Here is a 26,903-nt window from a genome sequence, read left to right as displayed (position 1 = left end):
TTATGCTTCTTTGTTTTTGTTTGTTTATGTTTCTCATTTTTTCCTCTGTTTAGTTTCTGTTTTAACTATATTAAAATGTTATTATTATTATTATTATTATTATTATTATTATTATTATTATTATTATTACTGTTTTATCATATATTTGAATATTTCTTGTGCTCTTTGTGTTGAATAAATAAAAAGTAAAAAGAAAATATTCCTTTGGTCACATGTACTGAAGGTTTACAAAGCTTCTTTTTTTTTTTTTTTTTTTAAAATCTGCTGCTCCCACACAATGAAGAGAGTAAATCAATACTTTAATTCCAAATTGATTAAATGTTTTTTCTCCCCACTAAATTAAGAACGAAGTGCAAACAGGGTATGCTAAATCTGTAAACTAATTAACAGTTTGAATGAGGGGAAAGATTGAAACGCAAGACCTGTACAAGAGCCCCCCTTGTAGCTGTGAAAGCCCCAGATCCCTATCATGGAAACGGGACCCTTGTCAGTTCCGGATGGGGGCACATCAGCCTCACAGAGAGAGAGGTGTCAATTGGTTTCAACTGGGGAGAAGAAAGGGAAGAGGGAAGGAGAAGGAAAGAGGGGAAGGAATAAAAGAGACATTGGCAACTTACCAAGAGGTGCAGGTGTCTGCTTAACAACAGGCTGAACCAGCGCTCTGCAAATTCTAGGCAAGTGTGGTCCGGCTTGAGCAGGACGTAGAGACTATGGGAAAACAAACCCAGTTTATAATGGCAAACAAACAGAGGGAAGTGCTGTTTGTGTGTGTGTGTGTGTGTGTGTGTGTGGTACATTGTCCATTCATGCAGTGGACGAATAGATCCTTTCAACGCTGTGAATATCAAAACAGGATTTACAACACTGTGACTTTGTGACTATTTTTTAAAAATCTATCCCAAGCTCAAAACTGCACTCCCTCATAAATCGACTACAAAAGCTGAAACATCGTCCAAACATGCCTAAGTCTCATGCTTAATTTATCTGATGCATCAGATAAATCAATCAATTTAATAAACTTAAAGGTCTCATATTATAAGAAATCTGATTCAATTTTTTTATATAGAGCAGCGAAGCACAGGTGATTTATAAATACTATGAAAATATCAAAATGCTCAATTCACAGAAATGTTCACAGTCCTGATTTGAAAACTGTGCCTTTAAACGAACCATCAGAATTTCCAAGAATTTGTGATGTCACAAATATACTACATAGATTTATAGTCCTAACAAAGAAAAGTCTCATGCTTTATTTATCTGATGCAGCACACAGATCAATACTTTAAATAAACCCAAATCCTTGTTTATCCTTAACTCCTTGAAAGTGATCTATGTTCTTAATTAATTATCATTAAAATATCGGACTACCAAAGTAAAAGTTGTATTTGCTAAAATTTCGCAATTTAGGCATACAATGACCTATTATTGAAAGTCCTTTGAACTTGGGTGTTTACTGCACTTTGTTGTTGACAATCCAACTGCCTTAAGCGAGAACAAACAGTGACACCCGTTGTATAGACAGACTAAAGGTCATTCAGTTCATGAATAGGCTACAGATAACCAGCATTTTTAACTGAATAAACACTTTTAGTAGTGCTCATAGAAACCTTTGTCTATTAAGTATCAAAAACTCACGTCTGGAAGTTTTTTTCACTACACTTTGTAGCCACCTTGTTAACTTGCTTTTGTTTCCTAGTTTTCCTTTGCCTTGCAACAGAGTAGGCCTACACAAACCGACTGAACAGGTTAATAAAATGTTTGTGGTAGCAATTGTATTTAACCTGAGGCAACTCGCCGCAGAGACAAATGACAGCTAACTACGGTTAGCATTGACTGCTGCGTCAAGCTAACTGGAGATGATGCTACCGACACCGGAAGTAAGGTACAATTAAGGGTTTTTCTTTCTTTTTTTTTGTAAGGGGAAGTTAATGAGGAAACAGTAAGTAATAAGGCCCATAGTTTTTAAGAAGTGTCAACTCGACAGGATTGATGTTAGTTGATTCAGTAACTCACGGAATTTTTATTGATTCATGGCACACTTTTTAAATTACATAATTTTTAATCACTGAGTCTTTAAATTTGTGACTTGAATACGCAAAATATAATACGTAACTGCTTTTATTAACGTTTTAAACATAATTGAATTAAAAATAGTCAAATAGTCTCTAAAGGGACATGTGAGACAAGCAAGATTGCAAAAACAAATACACATAAAATAACCTCCAATGTGGAGGTAAAAATAAATTCATAATCCAAAAGCACCTCAAGTATTCAAATAAAAGTAATATATTGACTGAATATTGAGCATTTTCTTTTCTTTTCGCTATTTCATTTGCTGACGATGTTCCTTGTAGTGCCCGTAAATGACACGCTTTTATTGTGAAAGGTCTAACCGGAACCTGTATTGTTTATATGGCAGCGATGATCACAGGTCTGAAGCCCAACGTGGAGGAGAGGATGTGGGTATGCTGACATCTGCAAGCCAGAGGTTTGACTGAAGACGACCGCAGTCCGGCTGACAAACAACGGCCTTAGCAACGTCGAGGAAACTTCGAGACATGTAACTTGCTTTGAAGGTAAACTCAAACGAGCTGACCTACTTTTTTGAGAGAAATGTGCTTTTGTAACTGTCAAGTACGTTATGTTCAAAGTTAGCGTTGTCGATAACTTCCTCGCTTGTTAAGCCGTAACGTATTTAGTCGGCGTGGTGGTTTGAAAACGAAGTTAATGCTAAAAAATAACAATTGGCAACTATTTAGCTGCTAGTAGTCGTCTGTCGAAGATGTCGCTTTGAAAAGTTGAGATTTAAACTGATTCCTCTGAGTCACGGCTGCGCTTATTTGCATATTTAATGCGACATTGATGGAGAGCCCCTCGCTCCCCCTCCTCCCCTCCTCTGCCGACTATAAAACAAACTGTTATACTAACATTAGTTTAATGTGACAGGTTAGGAGACCTGTTGCTGAACTCTGTGTTTTGACTGCAGCTACTCGTGACAGGGACTCACTACTTGTCTCTTCTCTTCATCCTAACACCTGTGAAACCTCCTCATAATAAATCTGAAAAGATTTTTCCTCAAGATAAAAATCAGGCAGTGGAGAGCCATCGGCTGACATTTCTTTCAATACAAATAATGAGTACATTGACTTTTACTTTTGCTTTCAAGTGCAGTTTTAGGCCTCCCATCTGCTGTAGCCAGATAAGAGAATTTGTCAAAGCTCTCTGTTTTATATCACAGTTCAAGTCTGTTTGACTTTATTTGGATGTGCGTCAGAAACATTGTGATGAAAAAAAAGGTCTCTATCCAGCTTTTAAATTAAGCTTGTCATTCTTTATCACAGCTCGGCTACTTTAAAACACTTGCTGTCTGTGTTGTGTACACATTATGTAAGCAGTGAAGAGATGTTTGTGTTGCTGAGAGGAGTCAGTGATCCTGTCTTGTGGGTCTTTTAAAAACTGAAAGGGGCCAACCGGTTAGAGGAGAGACTTGCTTTGCTTTTCAGCTGCTTTTTGTGTAACCTGTTCCACTGGTGCTTTTTGGATATTTGTCCCTCTCTCGGCTGGCTGATGAGGAAATGAGCCATGTATTGTACAGTGTGCTGTTCATTCCAGTTTAGCCATGGAGAACACTGGAGTCTGTCTCATGTGCCACATACGTAACCTGACATCTGAGAATCAAATGACTTCACTATCATGCCTTGTTTGTTTCTTGTGAAACATAAATTGTTGACCCATCTTTTTCACCGCTCTCTCTTTTCATAGTCCTGTTAGCGTGACGGGGTGAAACATGCACCACAGATTGCAGCTTGAGAGCAAATGCAAATCCCTCGCTCATTTTTTTTGTTTCATTCCCTCCTAGCCAAAAAGAAGTGGGGCAGGGTTTTAAGCTGCATCTTAGACCTCTGTAACCAACTGCTCGCTCCAAACGGCTCCCCAGTAAGGCTATCAGATTCAGAGAGAGTGGAAGGTGTGATGGACAGCCAATAAAAGGGGGTTTTGTCTGCAAGCGTCTCCATTTTGTAACCTCAGGATCTCCGGAGTCCTCTGGCCACAGCCCAGACTGGAGTGAAAGAGCTTTGCTGCCTTGAAGGAGTCGCAGTAGAAATGGAGTTTCCTCTGGCTCTAAAATGTGTGGATTGTCATACAGCACTTCGCACACACATCTTTATTTGAGTGTCTTCTCTAAAGTCACACTGTTCCCAGAACTAACCACTATTTTGCAGAATTAGGAAATTATTGTGCTTTGGTGTGAGGAAGGGAAAGCACTGGTGGTTTGTGTGTGTGCACATCAGTGTTGTGGCTAAGCCTGGCTGGCACTGGCTGGCACAACTGTAAATGGCACCCTACTCTAATATTAATGCAACACAATTATGTGATTACATGCAGTTCATTGTCAACGTAGCTAAGTGGTGTGTGCTGTGGTTTTTTTTTTGGTTTTTTTTTATGGCAACACTGCTTTCAAATCCTGGCATGCTAAGCTGATCTTTCAGACACGAATGTCTAAATTGCCATCTTTATGTATCCACAAACCCCAGCTAATCCTGTTTCTAATTTAGCAAATAAAGGGATCCATCCTTGTGCAATATTTCCGCCCAGGTTTCTGGCTCACTACCTTTTCTTTGCACAATAACAAGGAACTAAAAATCCTAAAATGAACTCTTCAAAATGTCTGATTCTTGATTGAGTGTTAAAAAACAAAACAAAAGGCGAGCTTAACCTCACCTGACTGTTTCATGACTGTCTCTGTGGTTCTAAAATATTTTATCTTTTATGTTTATCTATTGTGTAACGGCTTGGAATGCTGGGTAACAGGCTGTATGTCCTCGCTGTACTTAAAAGTGATATGTTAAGGTGGGTGGGGGGGTTTGATCTTGTCGACCAGGTTCAAAGCTGCAGTTTATAGGACTGAATGGTCTCTAGTGGTTATGACTGCAGATTGCAACCAGCTGAAACTTCTCCCATGTGCCAAATGTGAACTCCTTGTTAGGATTCCTTCAGTTTTCATCGTTCAGGAGTTTATTACCAGGAGCTGATTTATCCTCAGAGGTCTCCTCCTCTCCAAAACAAACAGACCAGGTGATTAAAACTGGTAGAAAAATTGGATAAATCAGTGTTTCTCCAATGATGTTCAGCTTGACTCAGATGGACTGCTGGCTCAGCACCTGCTAAGGTCTGCTCGCTTCTTTTTTTTCTGGTTTAAGATCCAGAGGCCATATTCACAAACATTTTAAAAATACTCTCAGAGAGCTCCGAACTTAGCCTGAAAAGAAAATCTACCAAAGAGTCCTAGTTTTGGAGTAATTTAAGTGGAGATCTTAGAGTAACTCTAAGCAAGGAAGTGACTGAAACTTTGACCTTAGTGAAGAGTTGTGGATGACCCTGATGCTAGGTGTGATGCTTTTTTTTTTTAGCAGATGTGATTGGTTGTCACAGACACATCTTTTTTGTGAGCTGAAAGGTGTGGACACCCAGTGGAAATGAAATGAACTGTGTCACAATAAGAAATTGTGAAAGTGCCGTTTGTGTGATCACATGGCTGCAATGTAACATTTTTCCGATTGCCATTAATCTAAATGTTGTGATCACCTAATTTCTGGCGTTAAATTGTTATTGCGTTGGGTCAAAGATGTGATCTCTAATGATGTCAGCCACAAACATTATACCTGCATTATCTCTTATCTGTTCTGTAGCATCTCATTAGCACACTGACATTTAGGGTTTGGAGAATATTTATTCTTTCTCTTTGTCTTTCTGCCATTTTCTTTTAAAAAACTCTTAAGCCTGTTAAAAGTCTCCCTACTCCTTACAGTTTTTCACCTTAGGAGTTCTCTTAAGGACTAAGTTGCTTTGTGAATAACCTTTATCATTACCAGGATCGAATCTTAACTGTAAGGGGGAATGCAGAAAACATCATAATAGATTTTTCTTACAATTTTGTCACTAGGAGAAACTTTAGTGCTAAGAATCTTTGTGAATATGGCCCCAGATATTCAGGAGGTTTTTACCAGGAGCCATATTATCTGCAGAGGTATCTTCCTCACCAAACCAAATGGATCTGTTAATGTCTATCTGTAAAACACTGAAATAAGCACTTTCATATTTAAAAAAAAGTGTTTTTGCAACACTGTTTGGCTCGTTGTGGAAGGTCTTCTAACTGTGGCACCGATGTTAAAAATTCAATCATTATCTAGAGCCGATGTTTGTTTTGGATATTCTGCATACAATATGTCGGACTCTGTGGACGTGGACCGACTCCCTATATAGATAAGAACGACTCATTCTGAGGGAAGGAAAATATAACAATTATTAGTTTCACATGACTATACACTAAAGAAAACATACTTATTATATTATATGCCATTTCTGCCAGTATGTCCCCCTAAATCCTACTGGCTGGACCTTTAACATTTTCATAAAAATGGTGCTGAGTGCACAGTTGTGCACAGGTGTTGTAAAACCTCCTTATTTAAGATTACTGTGCTGCAGTGACTAAAACTGCAACGCTGTAATGAAGTTCATCTGGTTTACACATCTCTCTCTCGAGTGCATCACAGTCTCAATTTAGTCAGCACATTACTGTACTGTAAGCCATAATTTAGCCTCTACCATCTCTGCAATTTGTATTTGATGAGCATCTTAATGCAGCCCTGAGCCTGCGATTATATTTATGATGTCGGTGTTGATTGCTACGGGCCTGCTCCACTGGAGCTGTATCCTGCGGGCACTTGCAAATTCAGTGGCGAGCACTCTCTTACTTGGGTGTTGGTGTATTGGTGAGTAGCTTCACTTAATTGTGAATGGCTTTGTTATTTGATTAAACCTCATTCTAATGCAGAGAGGTTTGATTAAAGAGTTCAATCTTGTAAATCTTCTTCTGTCAGTAGTAGTTACTGCAGGCCACTGTTGGAGTCTTCTCACAACTCTTTTACTTCCCTCTCTGTTTAATGTTTCTTGTATATTAAGATTTAAATGATCATGCATTTTATTTAATTCTATGTCTCTTTCTCTTCTCTAGAGGCTTGTGTCCTGTAGGGCACCCCGAAGCTCAGCCAGTCACGGTGCCTCCCTGGGCTTTCCGTCATGAGGGGGCGTTGCTCTCGGAAACTTGGTGTGCTGGCCAAGGCCGGCTTCCTGCTCTGGGTCCTGTGGCTGGGCTACCTTCTGTTAGCGCGCTCCTCCTTCCCTTCCGCTTCCTCTATGGAGGAGGAAGACGAGGACCCCCATGTTGTGGTGAGACGGCTCTCGTTGGAGGAGAATGGGGCTGATGGACAGTTGGCTAGGCCCCTTTACATTAAGCCATCACCAGACAACAATGCACCGGGGGAGTGGGGTCGAGCCACTCACCTCAACCTCAGTCCTGAGGAAAAAAAGCTGGAGCAGGACAGTGTGGAGCGCTATGCTATCAATATATATGTCAGTGATAAGATTTCCCTCCATCGTCACATCCAGGACCACAGGATGAATGAGTGAGTAGAGCAAAAAAGGCATTCTAAGCTGAAATTGTTTTCTAGAAAATCGCAAATTCTTCTTATATTGTTTGCTGTTTTCTTTGAAGTTCCTACATATATGTATCTCTGGTCTTGAAAGCTGCATGGAGCTGATAGCTATACTACAACTGCGTCAGGGATAAATTACTCAATAGAGATTAAGTTGAGCTCTTTACTGGGATCAGTTTTCCACTGACAGTTAGAAACAAGGATAAAAGCCCTCAGGATGCATCGCGGGGCTTATTGAAGCTGGTGTAAGCAGCTCTATGCCTGAATGGATTTATTCCAACCAGTTTTGTTGTCCCCAGCTATTCTCAGCTCAGCCTATGTGATGACACACAAAGTACGGTGTCTCTTATTAATAGTTTCTCCTTCCTCCTTTGCCCTATTCTAATGAAAACCAGATGTGGTATCCGTTGGTGTGGTGAGAACCATCATTTGTGTAAAAGCCATGTGTTTGTTTTATATGTCCTGGAGTGTCCCAGTTAAAGACAGACTCTATTTAGCAGTCCTATGATTAAATCTAAGGGTACATTTTCTTCAGTTACTGGTATTAAACATGTCACGCTAAATCTTCTAAATTGGAATTAAAACTACAGACACAGAGAAATTAATCTTGCCCTGGTGAAACTGAATTAAGTCATTTAGATTGCAATGCCTGCATATCCAAAGGTAGTCTGATAAGATGCTTTGATCTTCTCACTGGGCTGAGGAAACTGCCAGGAAGGTTGAAAGTCAAACCCTGTGTGCTTATGCAAGGATAGTGTTTAAACAAGAGATATCTTTATCTGTCCCCCAGCCTAATCTGATTCTGTTGAAGCATTCTGTATTTAAATCAGAGTCACGGCACTGTGGAGTCTGTCACTTTGCGCTGGCAGAGTGACATTTTTGACAAGTACACAACTGAAAAGACACCGAGAGGAATGAGTAAGCAGTGATGAAGGGGTTGCAGTTTTGGTGTCATGGAGCTCACATGCCTGGCTGTCCTCCTGCACATACCATGACTGAAGTGCATGACTCAAGACAGTGGTGCTCTGTGCTATTTTTACATCGACATGTTCTATTCATAAGCTAACAGGCTTGCTTTATGGATGTTATTTCAACTAGTTATACTTAATAACTGTGAGAAATAACATGTTTTTCATACTGAATTACAATATTTGTTGACAGTAGCTTCAGGGTGTAAAAACTAGCGTCATATACATAAAGAGACGGTGCCGCGCAAAAGCTGCCTCAGTTGCAGTAGAAAAGCAGAAAACTCGGCATTGCACACCAGGCGGGCAAACTTTAGCATTTTGCAGCTAAACAGTTCGCTGAAATATGTTTCTGAAAATATCTAGGGTGAGAAATGGGCAATGCAGTTGATTCATATTTGATCAGTGCTGCCTAGTTTGACAGTTTGACTGCAGCTCTTACACAGGGATTCATGTGGTTGCTGCGTGAGAGACTCTTCCGCTCTGATTGGTTGTTTTTGGTGCGCTGCAATAGATTCTAACAAATGCCATTAGAGGCACAATGAGCGGGAAAAGAACACTGACTTCTTTTTTTTAACAAACTATCTTTCTCCTGTCCTTGTGCATGGATGTAATAACAGTTTAAGTATATATGAAAATAACCAACTATATCTTCAAACACTTTTTTTTTTTCTGGAGCTGATAATGGAAGTCGCTAAGAAGTGCGCCTTGTTGCTTCCGTCTCATCTCTGTTTAGAGTTGCACATACACCCTACCGAATGACAATTAACTTAAGTCTTTGTTGTTATTTGATAACCACAAATAATTAAACAATTTGTACTGACTGGTCTAGTGAAAAGAACACTAATGTTGAAGCCTGCATATCATCAGCTTCCTCCGACACGTTTTGTGGCAGACTTGGACCGCTCTCTCTCTATCATGGTACTGTTGCAGCACTGGGAACTCAGTGCTTTTGAAGAAAGGGCAAACATCTTGTTTGATTAGTCATGACTAATGTTAGGGTGTAAAACGTTCATTCTAATTACAAACTACATTGTTGCGGGTTTAGCCTTTGGCTACAAAATGATCAGAAGTCATTTGGCCTGTGGCAGTGGTTGTACTGTCTGTGTTGTACGCCACTGATTCATAAATAATAGAGCTCTCTGGGAGAAAAAAAAAACGGTTTGCCCTTTCATATGTTTTATCTCTCCCCCTCATGCCTTCTTTTGTTCATATCCCCTCAAGTTATTAGTTTGCAGTTTTCCACTTTGATTTTTAGCCAGTGTTGCCCCTGTCCCCTCACTCTTTTCTGCTTCTCCGTCTCTGTTTGCTCAAGTTTCTGTGGTCTCTCCCAGAGCACTGCTGTGGTATGTTGCTCACTGGTGTGATACCCTCCCCGCCCCCATCCATATTTCTGCGGCTCTTTATTGTTTTAATGACTGCCATCTGGATTAAGACCAGATACCTCCTCCTGTCACAATAGTTGCTGAAGCTGCTCTGACCATACGAAGAAATTATTTCTTGCTTGTATGACTTCATTTAGGATGCTGTCGTTTATTGTTTCGTTTTGTTTTTATGAATACACACTGTATGCATGTCTACTGTTGTTTACGTCACCTCTGTCTCTCTCCTCCTCCATCCCAACCACCCACCCACACATAAATATATCTCAGATGCCGAAGTAAGAAGTTTGACTACCGGCGTTTACCCACAACCTCTGTGATCATAGCCTTCTACAACGAGGCCTGGTCCACACTACTGAGGACTATTCACAGTGTCCTGGAGACCACACCTGCCATCCTGTTGAAAGAGATCATCCTCATTGATGACTACAGTGACCGAGGTTTGACATGCTACACTGATGAAATAAACCAAAATTGTGGGGTTTTTTTGTCTGTAAAAATTTCAACTGACAGAAAAAAAAGTCTTTCAAGCTCCGAAACAAAGAAGGCTGACAGCCTTGGCCTAGTTTAGTAAAGCGGACAAACTAAATTTCACTTGTGCTTTGATTTCTTCACACTGACAGTGAACAAGAGAACAAGTCAAGCAAGACTCTGCTATATTAAGATAAAAGATGCTATCTATGGAGCAATGAATAAATAATGCCTGTGGATATATTTCGAAAGCAATTAGAAAATCTACCTCAGAAATAGTCTGTACACGTTCCTTTAATGATAAAATGAGGTGTAGAGCTACTTGCAGTCGTACTGGAAGTGGTGTATTTAGTTTTTCGGTAATATTAAAGGGGCAATTCACCCCCAAATAGAAAAATGCATATTTTTCCTCTTACTTGCAGTGTTTTTTTTTTCCATCTAGATTGTTTTAGTGTTAGCTGTCAAGTTTTGGAGATTTTGGCTGGAGAGATGTCTCCGGCCATAATCTCTGCTTTCTGCCTTCTCCCCAATAAAATGGAGCTAGATGGCACTTGGCTTGTGGTGCCTAGAGTGCCAAAATATCCACAGACCTTGTTGTGAGCAGTTTAATTTTGGAACTATATTATTTCTACCAAATTACCCCCTCCAACTGTATCACTGTACTGAAGGAAGTGTGCATCTACTCATACCAGAGGGTCATACTAGTGACATCATGAGATGTAAATATTAATAATATAAACGTGAATTAATAGTGATACATTTTGTGGGTGTAGTTCAATAGAGAGAAAATAGGTCCTACATGGAACTTCTCACAACAAGGTCTGCTCATTATCTTGAGTAACCGGGTCATGATTTCTGGAAAAAGACATGGCTGTTGAGTTTTTCCACATCTGTTTTTCGGTACTTTAGCACCACAAGCCGAGTGCCATCTGGTTCCACCAGACTGGTGAGAAGGCAGACATCTCTACAGCAGATATCTTCAACACTCTGCAACTCACACCAAAACGATCTTGATTGATAACTAGCACTACAGGTAAGAGTAAAAATATGTACTTTTGATTTTGGGGTGAACTCTCCCTTTAAATGCTGCAGTCATTAATAGAAATGAGCAAATTCTTGGCAATGTGATTGCAAATTATTCCATGTCCTCTCCTTGCTTGCCTGCTCCAGCCTCTGCTTGTCTCATTCTTAGTGTGCGTGTGTGTGTGTTTATATGAGGTTTTCTTTTGATAGCAGGCTCTTATTTCCAGACGATTTTCTATTTAATGGAAAGACTGGGTCTTGAATTTAGCTACACAACATTAGCTGCTATGTGACACAGGTCTGAACCTCAGGATGAAATCCTGTACCTGACAAAATATCAACTCAAAGGTCAAACTATTAGCTTTTTTCTGACCTTTCAGTCGCATCTCATGGTCTCCATCAGCATCTATGTGATTGATACTGCTTTATCTCAGAAACTGGTTATAGGAGTCGCTTGATGTCTGTCTGTCTTAATGGAATTAGTATTTGGACCCAGCTTGTCTAGTCTGTGTGTATCAGAGACATTACACCATAAGGATTACTTCAGTGTGCACTGAGCTGCCATGACATCATTTCCTCTCCTCTGACCAACCCGACCAAATGGAATGCTAAACAAGCCACTCCCCAACCAGACGGGTTACTGCCGACAGACAGACAGACACACAGACAGACACGCAGACAGACAGACAGGCAGAGACAGACAGACAGACAAACATACAGAGACAGACAGACAGACAGGCAGAGAGACAGTGACTGGAGGACTGACTTTCAGGTTTCTAGTGTCTAGCATACTAAGCCTGGAATAGACCTCAGTTGGACCATAAAGGTGTGTTGATGCCACTCACCTGATATTAATGTTTACCTCACTGTATTAAGTATTCAGGAGTACTAATTCTCTCGTCAGCAAATGCTTTAATGTAATGTTTGTGGTTAAACTTTCATCAACTACCATTTCATTTATTATATTGCATCAAATGACTCGGCTCACAAGATAAATGTGTAATGAAAAAGGAGTCACTGGTATTTCCAAAGAGAATCACTTCACTTTGCAGCCTTTGATCCTGTTTAGGCTAATGGTTAAACATAACAAGCTTCATAAGCATCTGATTTGGCAGTAGCTGTGTATCTCCCAGCTTGTTTTGACATTTTTCTGTCCTCTAGTGGCTGAAAAGCAATTAAGGCAGTTTTGTAGAAAAATAAGTTCCATGTAGGACAAGCAAATAAGATAACTTTAATGTCACAATGATGATTATGTGTGTGTGTGTGTGTGTTTGTGTGTTTTAAAAATTAGGCTATCTGAAGTCTCAACTAGCTGAATACATGAGTAATCTGGAACGTGTGCGTCTCATCCGCACCAACAAGAGGGAGGGACTCGTCCGGGCACGTCTCATTGGTGCCACCTATGCTACGGGTGATGTACTGACATTTCTTGATTGCCACTGTGAGTGTGTCCCCGGCTGGATCGAGCCTCTGCTGGAAAGGTGGGTTTGCCAAATTAGATGAATATGAGCTTTCTGAAAATCTGTGGTTATGTACAAACTGAATATGAATTAAAATCAAAACCAAATATTAAACCAGAGTTTCATTTTCTGTCTCTCCCTGTTTTTTGCATGTTATTGGCCATGCTTTGTGTTCAGGATCGGAGAGAATGCCAGTACCATTGTGTGCCCTGTGATCGACACCATCGACTGGAACACCTTTGAGTTTTACATGCAGACTGATGAGCCGATGATCGGAGGTTTTGACTGGAGACTCACCTTTCAGTGGCACTCGGTCCCTGAAGTGGAACGCAAGAGGCGCAAGTCTCGCATTGACCCCATCAGGTGACAGTATTATACTTCACAGGGCCTGCTCTCATGGGAGATCACTTTATCAGATTGGCGCATACCTGTGTAGTGCTCTCAAATATATAATACACCACTCACTGCTAATTTGTCACTGTATGTATTATGTTACTGTATTATTTACTTTACACCCTGAGGCTGTTTGACTATTTTTTAAAGTACAGGGATCAATAAATCAGCCCAGGTAGAGGTAATTTCTTTAAATTTGTTATTTTAAAGCTCATACTGAAAACTTGTTGTATCCTAATCAAGGGCATAGAATCTGTTTTTTGAACAATTGAGAAGACACATAGTGAGTGGGGATCTGGGGATCCTCCCCCAAGAAATTTCAAGTCTCAAACACTTAATTTCCTGCATTCCCGTGATTTTTTTAATGCACAAAATAGTGTCTTTTCTTCATAAATTTATTGTGGAATTGTCATGGGGCTTCCTGTTTCAGTTGAGCATAGTTGCTTCTTCTGCTTTCCATTTTATGGCAGATTGAAGCCATTGCTTTTTAAGGTTGCATACCACTGCGGCGCCCAGTAGCTCAGTTGGTAGAGCGGGTTTCCCATGTACAGAGGCTGCGTCCTCGCCGTGGCCGTGGGTTCGATTGAGGCGTCTTCCCTTTTCTGCGCGTCATTCCCTTTCACGTTTAAGGTGTCCTATCAGATAAAGGCAAAATACCAAAAAATAATCTTATAAAACAAAAAAGTTGCATACTGCCTTTACCTACTTTACCTAAAACATTGTTCTGTTGTTGATTTGCATTCTAGCAGCTCGTCAAATAAAATGTCCTTTATTACCTTTATGTTATTTATTAGGAGGGACAAATGCACACATTTTAAATACTGAGGGGGATGTGTCCCCTTCATCTCTCTCATAATCTACACCTACAATCCTGATAATCAACTCTGCCTCAAGCTGAAGCTTTTTCTTTTGAAGAGAAACTTCACACAAAATCTTGTGTGGAGGAAAGGCATTGCTGCACTGACCCTATGGGTTGAAAGGTTAGTCTGTTGCTCACCATGCGGTCTGTTGTGCTTGTGATTGCACCCATCTGTGATGCATGATTTTAAAATTTTGCACCGTGAAGTCTAGCACTTTGTGAGATGTGGGCATGATTATTGTTAGTAGGGATGCGCGCTAATATCAGAATATCAGTACATCATCAGTATTGGCAGATATTGGCTTTCAAATGAAATACTGGAATTGGCCAGCATCCTGATTTCTGAAGTTCTGAAGTTGAAGAATTTTTCTTATTTTGCACAATAAATGAATACTATATACAGTGAAAAGCATCACATTTTATTTCTCCATCTGCTGGTGGACCATCACGATGAGCATATGCATAACATGATGTTAATTTCACTACAATAGAGACTTGATGATCAGTAAAATGTTTACTGTTTTTTCAAACAAATCAACCGATGGGCCAACCGAACTGTCGGCTGTCACTCCCCCGCTCAAGGACCTTTCTAATTCTTGTTCACGGACCGCTGATAATAATATAATTAACATTTGGAGTAAAGTGCACTACACAGTTCTCTTATGTTGTTAATGGTTATAGAACATTTATTTGGGGTCCTTAAAAAGTTGTCACAGTTTTTAAATTGTTTCCATAAAAATCCCGATTGTAACGTTACTTACTTTTCACTGTTTCTCTCAGATCTCCAACAATGGCAGGTGGATTATTTGCAGTGAGCAAGGCCTATTTTGAACATCTGGGCACATATGACATGGGCATGGAGGTGTGGGGAGGAGAAAACCTGGAGCTCTCCTTCAGGGTGAGTGAAGTTCTCCCTCAGTGAGGACCACAGGGTCACTACTTGTGCCACCTAACAATATGAGACCAGTGTATGGCTTTTATGTTGGGAAAGAGTGACAAATTTCTCTTATTTTTGTGACCAAAAAGCTCTTACAGACACAACATTCATTGACTAAGCTTGTTTGTTGCTATGATAACAAGCAGACAGAAACATCAGTGAGATTGACTGGCTTTTCGTTTTTAAAGAGAACCTTTTTTCAGAGGGTATGCCCCGATCCTTTGATTCATCTATCTAACAGCTGGCAGTCAGTGGATAGTTGGTGTGAGAGAGACACATGTCAGTGTCAGATCACAGTCAGCCATCTGAAACTGCACCCTGATATTGGCTTGATACCTTGTTGTGACGTTGGTGTCGCTTTTCACTTGTTTGCGTCAATCAAATTGGCCCAGATTTTAGGCTATGTGTGAGTTTGTCGTTGGAGCACGCGAGGGTAGGCAATGTAAATTGTTTGTGCATGATTTATAGTGTGTATGTGGTTTCAGTGTGAAGACGAATGGGCTGTTCCCCTGAGTGATGTGTTATGCATGTGGAAATAAAAATGCATCTCGCTGGGACTTTTGCCATACATAATTTATGTTTAGTGAATTGCTTTTCGACCCTAAAAAAAAATTATGGTGTGGGGTAAAATGCCTCGTGAATTAAGATAGAAGGGGCTGTGATGTAATGGCTGTTTGGCTATGGATGTATCATAATAATTTTGCCTTGTGTTATCAGAACATAGTTCAGCCAAGTATTAAGAAATATTGTGTTAACAGCCTTTCATTCTTTAACAATGTTGTTGTTTTTTCCCTTTTTATTTGTTTTTCCATGGTGGAAGATCAAACAATTATACAATGCAAATTTATACCATAAATCCAAGCTGTTTTCAAATGCAGCCTCATGACTCAGGAAGCAGGGGTTGAATTTTCATGGTTTCAAGGTGACGAGCTTTGTTTGTAATTCAGAAAGGATTCTAACACTGCATCAGTCACCACAGTCAACACCTATCAAGCAGACTGATTGCAAATGACTTTCATCAAAACATGCACTACTTTCACTTAGGAGTTACCTGCTAGTTTATTGGCAGGCAAGTCAAATAGACAAAGTAATAAATAGCAGTACTGCATTTAAGTGCCAAAGTCCACCAGTTGTTGTGACATACCATTTAAATAACGTACTGCCTGGTTAATGATAACCATATCCGTGTAACTGCTGGTTCTCCATCATAATATGTGTTATTGTAAGATGAAAGACTAATAATGCTGCTATCAGTTTCAGTTCATTCCTGGCCCCCATTATTCTGATATTTGATCTTGTAGTGGGTATATAGAAGTTGTACTTCATGAAGTTATTGAGGTTAAAAGATTTCATATGTGGTAAGCCATGTATCTAACCCCCTCAGGTGTGGCAGTGTGGGGGCAGCCTGGAGATTCACCCCTGCTCTCATGTGGGCCATGTGTTCCCTAAAAAGGCCCCTTATGCACGGCCCAACTTCCTCCAGAATACTGTCCGAGCTGCAGAGGTTTGGATGGACTCATATAAACAACACTTCTACAACAGGAATCCCCCAGCTAAAAAGGTAGGACAGTTACAAATCAGAGAAACCAAGTTATTAAACAGCGTGTCGAGCTAGATGTACCGCTGTGATGCAGTTTGGAGGAATGCAAGAAGCTGACCTCAGAATGCTCTCCTTTGGACAGATAAATTAGCACTCTAGGTGGTGAGCTCTGTCTTGTAACACGGGGCTCCAGACTAACTTTGTTCATTTGTTCCACCGGTGTGCCTAACTTTTTCATTCAGATGCATCAGCACATCTTTTAGGTGCACCCATATTTTTTCTCAGAGCCTTTTGGCATTGCAATAATAAATTTGAAATTTTGCATTTTTTGTCAGTTCCCATACACACTGGTACTTTCTTAATACATTATGCAAATGATTGTAAACAGAAAATATGTTGAGTCAGGATTAGGCGTCTTAGCAGGAAGACGGGTATCAGAACAGTTCTGTCCATTGATTATGTTGAATCTGGTCCTTTCAGTGCTGGCATCAGGTGTAAGGCTGCATTCACACCAAACTGTTGCAGTGATTAGCCAAAGGGTTGTGCAGTGGTGTGGGATTTTCACCAAAATGACCCTTTTGTGGGGGAGTGGAGGGTGGAGACCAGCCGCTTACTCTGGAGGCTGAAAAATAAAGCCAACACAGAAGTGCCAAAAACTGCAGTTCCTTTAACGGCCACTTGAGGCTGGCTCCAAAACAGAGTCAATACCCATAGACCCCCATGTTAAAATGGTCAACTTTACAGCAGAAATAAACATGGTTGCAGTCTGGTACAAAAAACAGTTTGGTCTCTCCAACTAATTTCCCCCCTTCATGACAACTGTACTGGGGGAGAGTTTTTAAATAACTCACCAGTTAACATTTTACTACGCCTTACAGTTGTGCTTAATTAAGGGCTGGGGCCGCCTTGAGTGACAGGCTATCTGCCAAAAGTGTCCTCAGCTTCAAAGTCAGATCCACCCCTCACTTCTCCACAGCTCCAACCTCTCACCCAAATATGGTCACATCTTGCTCCAAAAGAAAAACCAAGATGGCGACAGCAAAAATGCAGAAATCAATGGGTGATATCAGATTATCTACATCCATTGTTTTTACAGTCTATGACCAACACAAACAAAATCAAGAGCTCTCCCTTGTCGTACAGCAAACACAGGCTGGTAAAACTTTATTTCTTTTACTCACTATAATATTTAAGGACAGAAGAGACAATATTACCTGTTTCTGTGGACTGCAGGTGTCTTTCAGTGTGATTGCCAGGTTAACTGTTAGGCCGCCGTTGTGTGACGATGGGTTGTGCTCCTCCAAAAGCTGTTTCTGTTTCAACTTTTTGTTGCAAGCCGCTGTGGCTCCACTGCAGCAGCCTTCATGGACTAACAACATTGAAATGAATGGGAGGGCTAGCATTTTTGTCACAATCCCTCATTTGGTGTGAATGCAGCCCAGTGGGCACCAGCATTGTTTTGATGAAAACACAATCAGTCGTTCTTAAGGTTTTGATGTTGCCCATGGAGAGGAGTGCAGTGTGTACACAAGTGCCTTTTTTATGCTAACATGTTATGGCAAGTGACTTACTTAAAGTGTTAGATTTGGATGTTTTAAATAATATGATTCCTCCGCAGTGTCAACATATGATGTAACGCTGTCTGTCTGACTGGGTCAGACGTATATGTGAGAGGGCATGCACGAGTGTGCATGCGGTAAGTGTGCCTTGTGCCTCTCAGGTTCTGAGTATTGGGCACCATCAAAGATTCATGTATCTCAGTTTCACCTATCTGAAAAAAGTGCATTATTAATGTCGGGGATCTTTGATCAAACAATAAATTACCTGGTCAGGGGGAGATTGAACACAGCGCTAGCAGACCAGATCACCAGCTCCAAGTATAATATGCTGCTGTCATAATGTGTTAGCAAACTACAGAGCCACAAATAATAATATAATTTTAGAACAGTACTCGGTTCTTTTTCTTCAAGTACGTTCAAGGACTTACACAGATTTGTTATTAAGGTTTTTTTTTTAAAGATGTTCAAACAGATGAATGACCACTTCATTGCGTTATCCAGATTTTTTGTTATAATCGGGTTCTGAGTTACTATACGTGCTTGTTTTTGACAAGAACACACAGCATTGATTTGTTATGACTATTTGTATTCTGGATTTGGAGATTTATTGTAGAATGATTTAAAGGTGTAGTACGTAATTCTGGATTGTGATTGCTGAGTCTCATTTCCTAGTCTTCAAATATCATCGCTTTGGGCAGGTGGTCGGATTACCAACCCGACGTGAACGGTATTTATCGACCAGGGAAGGAGACTCAACAATCAACCATTTTTCTCCACAATAACATACTGAACCTTTAACTGTAAAAAAAAAAAGATTTTATAAAAAGAATCAAGTCTCATTTATTTGTGTATTTGTTTATTTAAGAAACTGCATTCCTTCACTGTTAATCCCTGCAACATTTTCTATGTGTTCTGATCTTGAAACATTTGAAAAGTGTATGGCTGAAATAGTTCAGTGTGTCTGTGTAAACCTGTAGTTAAATTTCACTCTCATGCAGTGCAAACGTGTAAGGTGTGTAAATGTTCTGGACTTTGACTTGTGAAAGCTAGGGAGTTCCCCACCCCAGCAAACACAGCTATCTGATATAAATACACGAGTTGTAGCTGCTGGTTAGTTTCCTGATGATCAGGTCATGACCAGGATGTGAATATTTACCTTTATGGCGTGACTGTTTTAGCTGTTTAGAAAATGTCACACGTGCCACAGAAGAATAATGTGTATATTATAATGACTGAAGTAAAAGTCAAAGGGCAGAGATGAAGCATGTTGTCAGATGTATCATTAAAAACTTTTCAGCATTCTCTCCAGCCAGTTAAAGATGACTTATTCATTGTGTGCTTGTTTTCCAGGAGAACTACAGGGATATCTCTGAGCGGCTGCTGCTCAGGGAGAGACTGAAATGCAATAGTTTTGACTGGTATCTGAAGAATATCTACCCTGACCTTCATGTACCTGAGGACAGGGAGGGCTGGCACGGAGCTGTGAGTGTCTGCTATCTGTATTCCATTGTTTTTCCTGTAACAGTCAAAGTGACGCAGCAGTGTTTCGTTCACTCTAATCACAGATCTTGTGCCGATTTTTGCATCAGCCTTTACTGAAGCAAAAAGAAATGGAATTGCAGTCGTGTCTTGCTTTCATAATTCCATTTTATGTTGAGTCTAACACTGTGTGTTAGGCTCGGGCAGGATATGGGAAAATCCTGTTGAAAGTGAGAAGGCTGGGTGAAGACAAACAAAAGCTTTAAAATCCATTTGGACTGGACTCAAAACCATTATAACCCGGGGTTTTAAAATAATTGAATTTCAGCCACCACGATGTAACCATTATGTGTGAAGGAAAAAGACAAGACCCGAAAGGATTTCTTAACATCCCAGAAAACATGCCACCTGGGCAGCTGCGAAGTCACATATTATATGTAATGTGGACCTAGTCCAAACATTTGAAATGGTATGATCTAAAATTTGTATGCATGCTTACAAACACACGATGCCATATTCTGAAATTAGGGAATTTTTTTTCAGAGGTAGAAGAAATATTGGCAGTCGAATTGGAAAGGATGAGTAAGGAAAAATGGGTCTATTTCATATTGATTGCTTAATAGTAGTGTGTTTATGTGAAAAATAAACAAACAGCTGGAAATACTCTGCTTTTGTTTCAAAGTGATATTTTTGGGACTTTCATATGGTCAGAGGACTGAATCTACCAGCTTTAGATGGTGCTGTTGTGTATGTGACCTTACAGTCTGACCTGCATGCAAAGAAATGAACCCAACAACAGAAACCCACAGGAATCGATCAAGCAAAGCATTTACATTTTTATTCATACTTATTGTTCTTGTCCTGGCAGGTGCGAAGCTCAGGGATACCGTCAGAGTGTCTGGACTATAACTCCCCAGAGCACAGTCCCACGGGTGCCCACCTTTCTCTGTTTGGCTGCCACGGCCAGGGAGGCAATCAGGTACATTAAGCATTTCACACATCGTTTATTCTGTCTTTTTCTCCCTCCCCTCTCATGCACATATTCTCTCTTGTCACAATCTTACAACCTCTCTTGGCCCAGTGGGAGATGTATCTTGAAATGTCAACGCTTTCTGCTAACCCCTAAAGCGAGCTGCCACAGTTGATTCACACTAGAAAATTGCTCTCTGCTGGGCTGTCCAGCATGACTTGAATTTAATGAAGGGGAAAACTAAGTTCAGAATTGTATCCACATATACCCAAAAACATTGTCCAATTGAATCACAGGTACTTTTGTACTGAATGCCTGCCAACTCCCAAGATGGATGGTTTAGCAACAGGCAGATTATTTGTCTGTGACGATGTATATTTAATGTTGGAGACAGACAAGAGGCAGGGCTTCTTTCTGTGAATCTCCAGCCTGCTCAATATCTCTGATTACCCCACTGATGCACCGCATCAGGTGTCCACAGTCACAAAAAGCACCATGTGTGACTGAAAATCAATGTTCGAATGGCTCTCCGCTGAAACAAAAACCATGAGGGCACTTTACCACCTCCCTCCTGCTCCCCCTCCCCTGGCCCACATAAGAACCACGTTCCATTTAAAAGATACATGAGCCTCAGTGGCAGAATGAATGGCACAGCCTGGGTAAATAAGTTTAAAGCCAGACACAGGGGCCCCTAGTGAGTCTTTTATTAGAAACTACCATTATGGGCCCTGATACGCCTAAAAGATGTATGAGATTGATTACCTGACCCTCCGTTTAACAGGTAGCCCAGGGAGTATTGCATCTTTTGTCCCGATGGGCCAGGATGCTGAATTGACACCAGAGAGGGGAGAGTTGGGTTTATGTGCACGTCTGGTTGATTGAGAGGGCCACGGCCCCGTCGTTACTGATGAGATCCCTCGACACACACGCAGACATGCCATGCAGTGGTGGCTTAGGCAGGACTTGATCCCACAGCAGCATTAAGAGAAAAACATCCTGTAATCCTATTAGAGAAAAACATGCCAAACTGTTCTATTGTACTTGTTGAAAAGCTTTCTTAATAAAGAAGAGAGATTAAGTTAGGTAGGGAGATGTGCCAAAACAATTGGAAAGGAGGCAGAGCAGGGTTTCACTCACAGTCACTGTTTTTGCAGTTGGGTTTTTTCCAACGTTATTTCCATTATGTGGCATTTTATGGTTTGTGCCGTATATAGTCTTATAATCTAAGTCTTTTCTTCTGCTCCAGTACTTTGAATACACGTCACAAAAGGAGATCCGTTTCAACTCGGTGACAGAGCTGTGTGCTGAGGTACTCGAGGGACAGACGTCCATCGGTATGAGGCACTGCCCCGGTGATGGGGAGCTCAGACCTGCCAGCATCACCTGGGAGTTCAGAAAGGTAAGGGCTCACACACTTAGGCCATGTGTCCACCAAAGTGTTTTTTCCCAGCTGGATCACCAGGCGCTCCTCAGGAAACGCCTGGCTGAGAGCGCTTAAGAGAACTGCAGCGCAGCCTTTATTCAGCTGAGACGCCTTGGTTGCCATGATAGGAAATGTCTGCAGAAGTGAAAATTTTGATGCAAGGTGAAGTGCTTATTAAGGATGAGGTGAAGGTTGAAGCACATATGGAGAGAGGACAGACCCGCTGGTCTATGTGAGTTCATGAGAGGAAACACAGAGAACCCCAGTAAAGAGTCCTAAAACCTGGAAATCCATTAGCATTTCATCACCTCTGGTTAAGTCAATGGCTTTTTTGAATGAGTTTTTGGTTTGAAGCCTTAATTAAGGTTTGTGGATAACACGAGCTGAAGAGACTTTCGCTTTTTGTTCTAAGACATAAAACACATCAGTAATACCCCACTTGCAAACTTTGATGCTTTTATGTGTCTTTAAAAAGACGGTTGCTAAGAAGTGGCTAAATAAGACTACAGAATATCATCACACCAAGCCGTGCCGAACCCGGCTTTACAGTCTTGTAGCAGCCATAATGTAGTTGGTTTCAGCCTAACAAAAGCTTTTTTATTTCTGGTGATCTCATTTAGGCTTTGACAATCCTAAAAGTGGTGTTCATTTGTGAAGATTATCTTGCTAAACAAAGTATCATAAACATTTGTTTAGTAAATAAAGTTATTTTCTGCAACAATCAAAACTCCAATGTAAAAATCCTGTAGGCTTTTTGAAGAGGGAACCAGGGCGACGTTAGCTGGCCAACAGAAAAACGTCATCCCTGTGGCACTCTGTATAAATATATCTACAGTATATTAACATATTTCCTCTCCATTGTTGTTGTTATTTAGCACATCTACATGTGTGATGTGACAGTTGGTCTTTGTTGTATTTGTCCCTCCTCCACTGTGATTGAACTGCAGGTTAAAAGAGACAGTGACAAGTTTTACCCAAAGTTAAAAATGTTTCAACTCTTGATGCTAAGAAAAAAAACCACCGACACCGACAGTGCTCAGCAAAGAATTCACACTCAGCACCCTGTCACACTACTGCTGTTTGTAGCATAGTGTAAATTCGTGGCACTACCATTGCAATTGTATTACAAAAAATACACTGGCCTCAGGAAAAATGCTTTGATGGACACGGCCCCTTACACATTATTCCACGCGACTAATTTTTATACACATTCATTTTCTACCGTTAATGTAAAATTCCTTTTTAAAACGTTTCAGGACGGGACCATCTACCACCCTCACTCTGACATGTGTGTGACAGCCTACCGCACACCCGAGGGCCGCACAGACACTCAGATGAGGCAATGTTCCCCTGGAGACAAAAACCAGCAGTGGAAGTTCGAGTGGTAGGAAGAGAAAGAGAAAGTTGCGCAGAACCTCAAGTGACCTTCTTTTACCATAGTGCAATTACTACAGTGGATGTCCTCTCTCCAAGACTGCTCTCCATTTGAATGGGAACGCCGAGCAAATGAAAGGTGGTGAAACAGTCACTTTAAGCCAATGAATCACCCAATTCAGCGCTTTTATACCCAACTGAATGACTGAATAAGTGCCGATCGCGGCAGAGTGAATGAGAATTGAAAGGCGAGGTTTATGTAGTGTGAACTTGAGACTTCTGCTTTCGTGTTGCTTTTCATCCAAGTGCCTCTGCAACAAGAACGGAGTCCTGCGCACATCTTAAGTGTCATTATTGTCACGTGTCCGTTCATCTAATGCAACAACTTGAAAACAGTGGAACTGATTTGACTGTCCAGCGCGTGAAGAAGTGCCTTTGAAGCATTTCCCAGAAAACGTGCAAAATCGTACTGCACTAAAAATGTTACCTTGATGTGCAATTAATATGAATTATATTGTTAAATTCTTGTGCTTGTTTGTGGAGTTGTCAAAAAAAAATAAAAAAAAGCAGGCTGCTCAAAGAAGACTTGCCAAGAATGTAAGGTCAGCAGCATTCTGCCCCAAACCAGCCACTTCCTAACATGCTCTATCATGTGAGAGGGAAACGGGAAGAGAGTGCCGTGGTCATACTAGACTGCCTCTCAATTCCATGTTGTGTCAGTGAAACCAGTTTCATGGCAGAATGCTGCCTGAACAAGACTTGAAGCATTCATTATGCACTTGGACTAAGTGCAATTTTGCTCCACAGGACCCAGTGAGTTGACAGGAGTGTTGTAATCTATTCTTCCCTGTTGTGTAAAATTAAGAATACTGTCTAAACTCATCTGTCAGTGTGCCTTTGAAAAGGTTGTCATCTTTAGAGAACTCATTTGTGCCGAAATGAAACATGCCAGCGGATGTCAATTGTATTGTGAGATGTGTTTTTAAATGCTAAAAACAACACTGGTTTGATGCACTTGATTTTATTTAGACACAAAAAGCCTTAAAGGGAGCGCCTGCTTAATTTAATCCTTTAATTTGGCAGTGCCAGGCTGTTTTGTGAAGATTCCTGTGTGTAAATCGTACTTGAAGCAGCATAAAAAAAACACTCCTGTTTTGTTTTTTCCCACTAAAGACCTATTGGTGTTTCTCCTGGGATTCAATGACCAAGAAATGCAGTGTAACTGCTGTTGAGATGTTTGTTGAATTGCAGCTGTATGCTGAGGACTGCTTCTCACTGTACAATGTCTGGTGTCTGTGGTCCTTTGAAATCATGAATATTTGATTTTCATACTAGTCAATGGATACAGTACATGTTAAGATGACTCCTGTTTTGTGTTACTTCTTAATAATGTTTGGTTTGAGGGACCAGGGTGAGACAGTGCTATTGTTATGCACCTTTAAAACTACTGATAATGCAAAAAAGGGACGGTGGTGAGGATTACTTGATATGAAGAAGAGGGTGACTGAAATGGGATGGATGTTTCAGTGATGATTAAAGCGGTTGGGATGATTGAAAGAATAAAAAAAAAACTAACCACAAATTGTCATTTCCTTTGTTTATATCTCAACATTGCACATATGGGAGGAGACAATGGGTCCCAGGGGCACAGACATGCGCAAGGACACACTACCTCTCCTAAAAAGAAACACACACACACACACACACACACACACTTTGTGGTTTAGGTTCTTTGTAGTTGTTTTGCATCTTTTTCCACTTTTGTGTCTCTTGTCTTTATGTGTCTCTTTGTAGTCATTTTGTGTCTCTCTGTGGTTCATTTTGTAGTCATGTCTCTTTCAGTTCCTTGTCATCTCTTTGTGGTATTTTTGTGTCCCTTTAGTTGAGTTTGTTGTCATTTTGTATCTCTTTGTGTTTGATTTTGTAGTCTTTTGTGTGTCATTGCAGTTCCTTGTCCTCTTTTAGTGGTCATTTTGTGTCTTTGCAGTTCCTTGTCCTCTCTTAGTGATCATTTTGTGTCTTTTTGTCATTGTTTTGCCCTTTATTATTGTTATTTTTTATTTCATTGCAGTTTGTTTCATGCATTTGTGTAGCCATTTTCAGTCTCAGCTGTTGGCCAGGCGGGCCTGTGCCCACTAAACATGTCTTCACGCGGTGCACTGTACAGTTATACTGTCAGTGATGCGACAACAAAAGCTTTAATCTTACTTTGAGTGTTCACTGGTGTAAGCAATGCCACATGCAGTAAAACAGAAGAGCTGCTCCAGCTTCATTACCCGTGCATTTCTGCTGTGGGGAGGTTTGAATGACAACATGAAACATATGTGAATTTACTAATGCCTGGCATCCACTCATTTCACTAAGAAGGAATAACAGTATTCACAGTCATCTGGCACCACCTTCTGGTAGGAAAGCAAACATCACTGACGACTGGCGGTATGCAGTCGTCCCTACACTGACTACAGGGTCAGGGTCAGGAGAGGAATCATAGTGGAAACCACATTGAGAGATAAATTCATGTTTTATCTAACCTGTGTATTTTAATATATATGGAATGAGTCACAAATCTGACTGTAGATGGTTTGTTTATACTGTCCTTGATCCACATTTGATGTAGCCAATAATGCATATCAAACAAAAAATAAATGGTTTCTTGTATTCAGGAACCAATTAAAAATGAGTTATTAACACTGTAAATCATAAGTGATTCCATTTTTTTAGGGAATCTGTGTCATCATCTAATGGAGGTGAGAGATGTGAGCAGTGGTGTCAACCTGGTCATTAAGGTTGGCTCAAGAGAGAGAGGAAGCAGGAAAATAAGGACATTATTTTGAAGGGTCATAATGAGGATTCCTACATGAAACTGGTTGAGACTCAAGGAATGAACCAGAGAAAGGAGGACACCAAAAGAAAAAAATGACATTAAAGCATTCAGTAGTTGTGATGATTTATTCATATTTCTTTATTCAGAGGATTTATTGTTTTAGTTTGGCTGCAGACGAACTGAATCACACTGTACAGATCTGTGTTCGTGCTATACATAGTCTCTATTCTAATTGTTGACTACTGTATTCTCTGTAACTCTCTATGACCCATGGAATCTGTCAAACTGTTTATTTAACCCTTTTAAACCTGAGCAAATTGTCTGGGAAGAGGATGATGTGCAATGTAACAAGAAATGTCCAAAAAGTTAACAAGAAATTAGCAAAAAGTTACAAGAAAATTATCTGAAAATAAGAAAAAAGTTTAATAAAGAAAACAAAAAAGGATACCTCAAGGAAGTGCAGAAAAATTACATTTTTTCTTTTACTGTGGCAACATTTTAAATATATAATTAAGAAAATTATACATATAGTTTTCTGTTTTTTAATAATACCTAATATTTTTTTTTGTAGTTTGCAGAACATTTTTGCCAAGTTGCTCAATATCTTTTCACCTGTGTTTTTGAAAGAAATAAAAGCCCTTTTTTCAGGTTTCAGAGGTTTAAATAATAATGCAAGGCATTTGAATGCAGCACAAGGAAAGTGACGTTGATTCAGGTGTTAAAGGGTTGCATACTGGCATTCATTAAG

General features: G+C 40.3%; 1 protein-coding gene across 1 annotated transcript; it reads left to right on the top strand.

Moving 5' to 3' along the window:
- Positions 1-2,456: 2,456 nt before the first annotated feature.
- On the top strand, positions 2,457-24,913 carry poc1bl (POC1 centriolar protein homolog B (Chlamydomonas), like). Its single transcript, XM_042505961.1, has 11 exons — positions 2,457-2,576; positions 7,016-7,466; positions 10,114-10,283; positions 12,629-12,818; positions 12,975-13,160; positions 14,830-14,947; positions 16,371-16,547; positions 19,436-19,567; positions 20,433-20,543; positions 21,781-21,933; positions 23,214-24,913. The coding sequence occupies exons 2-11, from the start codon at positions 7,081-7,083 to the stop codon at positions 23,343-23,345; spliced, it is 1,755 nt and encodes a 584-aa protein (XP_042361895.1). The 5' UTR covers positions 2,457-2,576; positions 7,016-7,080; the 3' UTR covers positions 23,346-24,913.
- The last annotated feature ends 1,990 nt before the right edge of the window (positions 24,914-26,903 follow it).

The sequence above is a fragment of the Plectropomus leopardus genome, chromosome 18 (assembly GCF_008729295.1).
Source record: "Plectropomus leopardus isolate mb chromosome 18, YSFRI_Pleo_2.0, whole genome shotgun sequence".
NCBI lineage: Eukaryota > Metazoa > Chordata > Actinopteri > Perciformes > Serranidae > Plectropomus > Plectropomus leopardus.
The sequence above is the reverse complement of the archived record's forward strand: the minus strand, read 5'-3'. Positions and strand labels throughout refer to the sequence as shown.